The sequence below is a fragment of the Dipodomys spectabilis genome, unplaced genomic scaffold (assembly GCF_019054845.1).
Source record: "Dipodomys spectabilis isolate Male_0828 unplaced genomic scaffold, ASM1905484v1 ptg000263l, whole genome shotgun sequence".
Classification (NCBI taxonomy): Eukaryota; Metazoa; Chordata; class Mammalia; order Rodentia; family Heteromyidae; genus Dipodomys; species Dipodomys spectabilis.
The window spans coordinates 1,999,988-2,007,436 of NW_024870940.1; the positions used below are offsets into that span (position 1 = coordinate 1,999,988).

Here is a 7,449-nt window from a genome sequence, read left to right on the forward strand (position 1 = left end):
GCCTGGAGAGGAAGGAGGGAGCTGGCTCTGGAGTCAGGCTCAGGAGCCTGGTCCAGAACCACCAGGCCCACCCAGGTGACCTTGCTGCTCCTCTCTGTCCTTGCTGTGCTCATTTGTAGAAGTGACAGTGAGAGTCACCAGCCTGAGACCCTTCCAATACAGACTTTGGGCTCCAAAATGTGTCTTTGGAAGTCACTAGGGAATAGCAAGCATAGAAGCTCATTATAGAGCGAAATGGATTGATATATCTATCGGGAGACCATCCTGCCTGTCCTGAGAGAAAAGATGAGGGGTGCTGGAGCTTGTGCGGGAGAGTTCTTAGTGTGTCAGAGGGGATAGGGAGGCAGATACATGGGGTTAGAGGAGAGTGGGGGTCTGGGGCAATGGGCCTAAGCAGCACTGAGCATGTTGGCTGTGAGGTTGTCCACATGGCAACCTGCCCTGAGCCTCCTGTGTCTTCCCATGCTGCCCTTCTCCACCACCCTGAGCCTCCCGTGTCTTCCCATGCTGCCCTTCTCCACCATCCTGAGCCTCCCGTGTCTTCCCATGCTGAACTTCTCCACCATCCTGAGCCTCCCGTGTCTTCCCATGCTGCCCTTCTCCACCATCCTGACCCTACTGTGTCTCCCATGCTGCCCTTCTCCACCATCCTGAGCCTCCCGTGTCTTCCCATGCTGAAATTCTCCACCATCCTGAGCCTCCCGTGTCTTCCCATGCTGCCCTTCTCCACCATCCTGAGCCTCCCGTGTCTTCCCATGCTGCCCTTCTCCACCACCCTGAGCCTCATGTGTCTTCCATGCTGAACTTCTCCACCATCCTGAGCCTCCTGTGTCTTCCCATGCTGCCCTTCTCCACCATCCTGAGCCTAGTTTGTCTTTCCATGCTGCCTCCTCTGTCTCTGTGTCTGCAGGCCCACGCATGTGTCGTTGTCATCACTGCTGCTGCCGACCTGGAGAAAAGGTGTCTGGATACTGCATCCAAGGCGGGAAGACATACGTGTTCTGCTGCCGCTGAGCACTTAGCACAGAGACCAAATACCCCACTTCCTCTGAGACACAGAGGGAGCACCCTCATCCCGTACTTAGCCTCCATTGTCTTTATCTATAGCAAATACATTCTTTGAAGCAACTGATCTGTATTTGTGATTCTTTGAGTCGTGCTGTCTCTCCATTAAGTCTTTTCTCTAAATTATATTTCATTTTGTTGTTAAGCTGCCATACACAGTGGTTTCAGTTACATAAGTAAGGAAACAATTACAGTTCTTGTTGAACATTGTTACCCACTCCTTCGTTTTTTCCGACTATTGTCCCCTCTTCTCCCCCTACCCTTCCATGTTCCCCAGCAAGTCCTTTGCAGATTAAAGTAACAGACTATTTGATTAAAGACTTAAAACAAAATTTTGGATCCATTTAGAGGGGAATTCAAGGCCAACAGTTCAGATTGAAAGGGTTAAGGATCTCTCCTCTTTGTGCCTACACGTCATTTGGATTCACATCCAAAGGCTTTGTCCATGGGCAAAAGAAATGAGCTTAAACAACCAAATTCCCTTGGCTTCTCAGGGAAGCCGCCATGTTTCCCAAATGTGTGAGTGAGCAGCTCCAGACCTATCCTCTGTGTCTCGGGCCCTGGGATTGTGCCTGGTGCAGGGAGACTGCATCCATGAACAACAGCAAAGGTTGTTCCCACAGCTAGAATGCCTGCCAAGAGCCTCAAGTACCCAAGTCGGCCTGTGGTATCTGGTCCATCTGCACTTACACAAGACAAGTTCTATTCCAGAGAAAACTGTCCTTCACAAATGACAGGAATGACCACTCTAGTGCCTGTTTCAATCACACAAAACTGAGTTGCCCTGTACCTACTGTATATGTGTCAGTAACTATGCAATCTAGGGTGGAGGGGAATCCTGGATCAATGAGGTAGTCACAGCCTGCACACAGCTGGGAGTCTCCAGGGGACTTGGACAACATCCTACCATCACACCCTGCAGGTGTGAAGGGCTGGGGATGGGTGAGGATTCTCAGGTCTGCACTGAGGTCTGTGGAGAAGGGGCATTTTCCTTGTGCTGAGTCTACTGCATCACATGACACACACCACCTGCTGCTTGTCTCTTTCCCTGGAATGTTTTCTTCTTACCTCCTCAGAGATTAGGCCTTCCGTATGTGAGTCTTGCAGTCTGCGTTCCCTCCCTTAGAGCCCAAAGCTCTTTGGTGTTCCTCTGCCATGACCACAGGCCATGCCCTGGTCAGGAGCAGCCAGCGCACACCTGCTTACCCTGGGACAGGCCTTCCCTGTGTGATTCCACAGCATTCTGGGAAATGAACTATGTCAGGTCACTCTCTGGTGTTTCTACATGTCAGACTAATGATAGAATGTCCCCTTAAATCTTAGATTAAAGACAGACCACAGTGTGCAGAGATATAGCCCGTGTGCCCAATGGGCTCATCTGCTCTCTTGAATACGATGGTGTAAAGCATGTCATCACACACAGAGGATGGCTATGATGATAGGCACACCAAGACCCCCATAGAATTGCCTTCCTTATTTCTCCAGGTCTGGTCTGTTCTGAATCATGCACAGGTCTGGGCTCCCGACTATAAATCTACCTGCCTGAGAGAGCCTTGTCCCTGAAGGAGACTTTCTATAACTATCTTGAAATGCAGAGATCCAAGGACATAGCTCCTTCTTTTGTGGAGGTTAGTGGCCTAACCTCAACAAGCACCAGTTACCAAATGTGCGTGGCACAATCACATTGACCAACCTCCCTACAACCTCCCCAGTGCCTCTCACCATCTAATCCTAGACCTTAACAAATCTCCTGCCTAAGTTTCCAGAGCTTCTCCCAACCATTCTCACGATTGCAAATGCTTCAGCACATTGCGATAGTGTCTTCCATTCTTCCTTCCCACTTTTGAACATGGCCGTGCAATTCTTTATGTAAAATGTGTCTTTTTAAAATTGACCTATTCAAACAGTGTAAACTTATGTTGTGCAATGTGGTGTTTGCATGCATGTATATATTATTCAGCAGTCAAATTGGAGTTATCCATATATCAATTACTTCAAATATTATCATTTCTCTGAGCTGAAACATTAGCATTGTCTCTTGTAGCTATTTTGAAATAGATATTTGTATTGACTGCATTCTATCAGTTGTGAAACAGTTCACCAGAACTCATTCCTCCAATCTAAGTGTGATATTGCACCCTTTGCTCCATCCCTCTCCTTAACTCCCTAGACAAATCTGGTCTAAGTTACAATGATTCCACTTTTGTATTAGGAGGAGGTTGGGATGTGTGGTGTTCACACAGTAGCGAGAGCACTTGGTGCTTACCTCCAGCACTGAGCTGTGCACGGTTCTACAGTCCAGTCACCCTAACATGGCAGAAGATGTGGTGGTAAGGCAGGAACTGCTGCTGTCTTTTCCTATTTTCGTGTTGCACGTGAGACTCTTTCAACAAAAGAGACCCCACTGAATGAAGACTGATGGAGAAATAACCACTGGTGTCTACCTAGACCTGGCCAAGACTGCATGAGAGAAAAGAAATCCCTCTAAGTGGGGGCCTTAGGGGGCAGGGTGCTGTGGGACCCCACGTAACACTAAATTGCTCAAATGCTCTTGCACCAGAGTTCTTTGATGCATGCAACAGAAGCCAGCCTCCAGAAATGAAGACACCGCTGATGTCCCATATATAGGGCGAGTCTTTGCCAGGGAGTGTGCAGCTGGAGTTTCATCCTGAGCCCTGACGCAGAACTTCTCTCTGCCCATCTCTGCTCTCTGCTCAGCTCAAGCCTCTGTAAGTAATGGGAACCTCCTTTTGACCTTCCACGCTGTGGTTGGGGCATTGAAGACAACCTGTCCCCGTCCACTCTAGGAGCAACACCTTGTAAGAGCTCACACTTTCAGAGCTCTTTGGGAGCTTGTCAGGTCTCTAGGGGCTGCAAAGAGCATCTCTACAGGCCCAGGTACTGGAAAGCTCAAAGCTTTGCCTGAAACCAATAGGTCCTAATTGTCATGTGTGGTTCACAATTAATTGACTCAGGAAACCTTCTCTTCATTGGAAATACAATGTTTTGAGGTTTTTATCTATGTTAAAAATCTGTTTTTATTTTTTCTGTTGGATTATGTTACCTGTGTATGTATCCTGAGAAATAATCCCTCATCAGAAGAATGCTTTGCAAACATTCTCTGCCTTTTCTTATTGCTTCTTTTCGTATGTTGTGCAGACGTTGTGTGGACAGGTATTATCCATGTTTAACTTTTGCTTTCTGGCCATAGCTTTGTTTTTCAGGATTAAGAAATCACTTCCCAGATGCCTGTGAAGAAGTTACTCTCAATGTTGTCTTCTAACAATTTTCTGAATTCAAGTCTTGTTTCAGACTTTAATCCCCTTGATTTGAAATCAAGATACAGTAGGAAAATTTTCTCAACATTTCCAGTTGTTTGAGGTAGATAGATGCAATTTTAGTGCCACTCATTCCTCCTTGAAATATGAATAATTGAATATTGTATTCCAACTCTTTCCTTAACATCAAAGGGCACGCCATCAACGCTAGCTGAAGACTGTGTGCCAGTGGATCCCATACAAACTCCACCAGGATCCTGCATGGACTCCACACCTTCATCAGGGGGATAATTCCCTTGACATTAGCAGTACTATTGCCTGCTCATTTGGGTACAGGACTGAGCCCAGACTGCACCTAAATACAGTGCAGAGTCACTCACAATTCTCCTGAAGTTCATGAATGAAAAATTTACTGTTTTGTGTACAGTACTAGAAATGTAAAGAGCAGAGTGGTAGTAGTTGGTTATGTGAGCAAGACGTAGAAAGAGCTCTGAGGTAGCTCATCACAGTGATCGAGTTGAGCAGTCCCCAGACACACAGAGCAGTGTCAGGATGGCACCGTGGAGGGAAGACGGGCATTTCAATGACTTGGGGAAGGATGGCAGCCTTGGGATGGTGGCAATTGTCTTCTGGGAGGATCTCTGAACCTTCCCCACAGATATTTCGTTGCAGGGGACCCCTGTCTCCAGTGCACTCACTTCCTGCCCTTCCTTCCCTAGGAGACTCGTGACCATGAGGACACTGGCTCTCCTTGGCGTCCTTTTCTTGCTGGCTCTGCAGGCCCAGGGTGAGCCTCTCAGAGTCACATTTGAGGCTGCTGCAGCCCAGGAACCCCTGGAGGGAGATGGCCAAGTCCCGTCCATCTCTCTGTTTGAGGATGAAAGTTCTGTGCTTCAAGATTCAGGTGAGTGAGGTCATCAAGACAGAGACCAGGGCTGGAAGGAAGCTGGAGACTCACTGAGCAATCCAGTCTGCAGCAGGTCCTACAGCAAGTGACAGGAGACACTGTCATTTGACTGTCCCTTCCTCTTCTTACTGAATGGTGACACCCTAGTGACGATAAGGTGACCTTTCTGCAAGGCCTGAATCCAACCTAGATGTGTCACCATCACTATGTTCAATGCAAGAGACGAGCTGTCTCTGGATGTTAGTGAGGAGGGTTGCTCTTAGACAAGCGTCTCCTCCATTTATGATGAGCTCTGTCCCTTGCAGTACATTTGTAGCTCCTTTTCCTGCAGTTCTATTTCACAGCCTCTCCTTTTTGCTTGAGGCTGGTTTTGGACTGTGATCCTCATCCCTGTGGCTCCATTGAGCCAGCCTTTCAGCTTATTGGTGAGGCAGGTGACCTCTTAGCTATTTCATCCAGCATGGCCTCACACTCTTGCTTTCTGGGCCTTCTGACTACGGGAGTGGCCAGCATGGGTCACCATCCACAGCATGGTGAGGAGGGTCGGGTACTAGATGGAGAAATGTGGGTGTGTTTGGATATTTGTGGGCTGCAGAGTGGACACCTAGGAGTGAAGTTAGCTGAGCCCTGGTGCTCACTGCTGTAATCCTAGATCCTCAGGAAGCTGAGAGCTGAGGATTATGGTTGAAAGCCAGGCAGGGAAGAAAACCCTACGAGATTCTGATCTCCAATTATCTAAAAATATGTAGAAGTGTGGTTCAAATTGTAGAGTACTAGCTTTGAGTGACAAAGCCAGGCAAGAACACTGAGCCCTGAGTTCAAGCCTTAGGAACACACACATTAAGTAAGAAGAAGTGAAAATAAAGGAGAAAGGGTTTGGAGTGTGTGTGTCACTCACTCTTGCGTGTGTGCTGACTTGTGGTTATTAATGCTGCGCTCTGTGACACATGGACACAAGCAACCCCTGTTGGCTGCCTTGTCAATACTGTCAGTGCTCACTGCGGTCCAAGGTCCCAGCTGACTGACGCTTTCTCTGTGCCCCCAGGGGTCCAGGCCGGACGAAACTGTTACTGCCGAATAGGAGCCTGCCAGGGTGGGGAACGCACTTTGGGCACCTGCATTTACCGCAACCGCATCTACAGATTCTGCTGCTGAGCCTCGTGTGCAACAGAAAATGAGATTGTAATCTTCTCTGAAAGGTGGTGTCTCCCAGCCCATGTACCCCATTGCTTTCCCCACCCTAAATAAATCATCACAGAAAGGGCAGCGCATTTGATCTTTCCTCGCTGGTGTCTCTGTCCTCAGAGCTCTGAGCTCTGCAGCCAAGCCCCAGCCTCTCCATCACACTCCTGCAGTCCAGCTCTGGCTCCCACGCTGACCTCCGTGAGGAGCTCACAGTCTCCACACATGTGAGAACACAGAATGGCTCTGCGCATCCCTCCCCCTCCCCTGCTCTGAGCCCTGCCCTCATGTGCACTTCACCTCTGCAAAGGCAGTGCCAGCCATTGTGCACTTTAATTCAAACAGTGACAAAGCTATCCCTCCTCTTAGGAAATCACATCTACTTAGGCAAAGCTTGGGAGAGAAACGGAAAAGCACAGATCACCTGCCAGCCTGCACAGGCTGCTCCGTGTCAGGTCAGGAAGTGAACACAGTGTCAGGAAGGAGGAAAGCTGAGAGTCCCATCTTCCAACCTCTCCTGAAGCCCTGTTTGCTAGAGGGAGAGCTGGTGTCCAGAAACAAAAATCTACTATGGACAATTCCCTCACTGCCCTCCACGCCTGTCTGAGCTGTTGGGATTCTGACTGTGCCTGTTAGACACAGCCACAACTATTCACCAGGGTCACACAGAGAAACAGAGTCAGAGGTGTGAGTAGCACTGCGTCCCCCTCCATGCTGGCCACACTGAGTTTGGCAGGACACCAGGCCCTTTGTCAGGTCAAGGAAGGCACTGGTGTGATTTGCAGGCTCAGCACCAGGAGCACAAAGCTCAGTCCTGAGAACCTGGCCTGATAGAGACTCAGTTCTAGGCGACTCTGTATCTGGAAACCCTGGCTTTAGCACTGTGAAAACACCAAGCATTTTATCCTCGAGACAAACACATTGATTGGTCATGTTAGGTTTTATCTCCCTGGGGGAAACATCAGACAGTTCTCAGCATCTTTTATTCTGCTTTAAATAATGATTCCAATCCGTGTG

At 48.6% G+C, this 7,449-nt stretch overlaps 1 protein-coding gene across 1 annotated transcript; it reads left to right on the forward strand.

Annotated features, from left to right (window-relative positions):
• Positions 1-3,709: 3,709 nt before the first annotated feature.
• LOC122125290 (neutrophil defensin 3-like) lies at positions 3,710-6,521 on the forward strand. Its single transcript, XM_042699890.1, has 3 exons — positions 3,710-3,794; positions 5,063-5,247; positions 6,296-6,521. Exons 2-3 carry the CDS (start codon positions 5,076-5,078, stop codon positions 6,403-6,405), a joined length of 282 nt encoding a protein of 93 aa, XP_042555824.1. The 5' UTR covers positions 3,710-3,794; positions 5,063-5,075; the 3' UTR covers positions 6,406-6,521.
• The last annotated feature ends 928 nt before the right edge of the window (positions 6,522-7,449 follow it).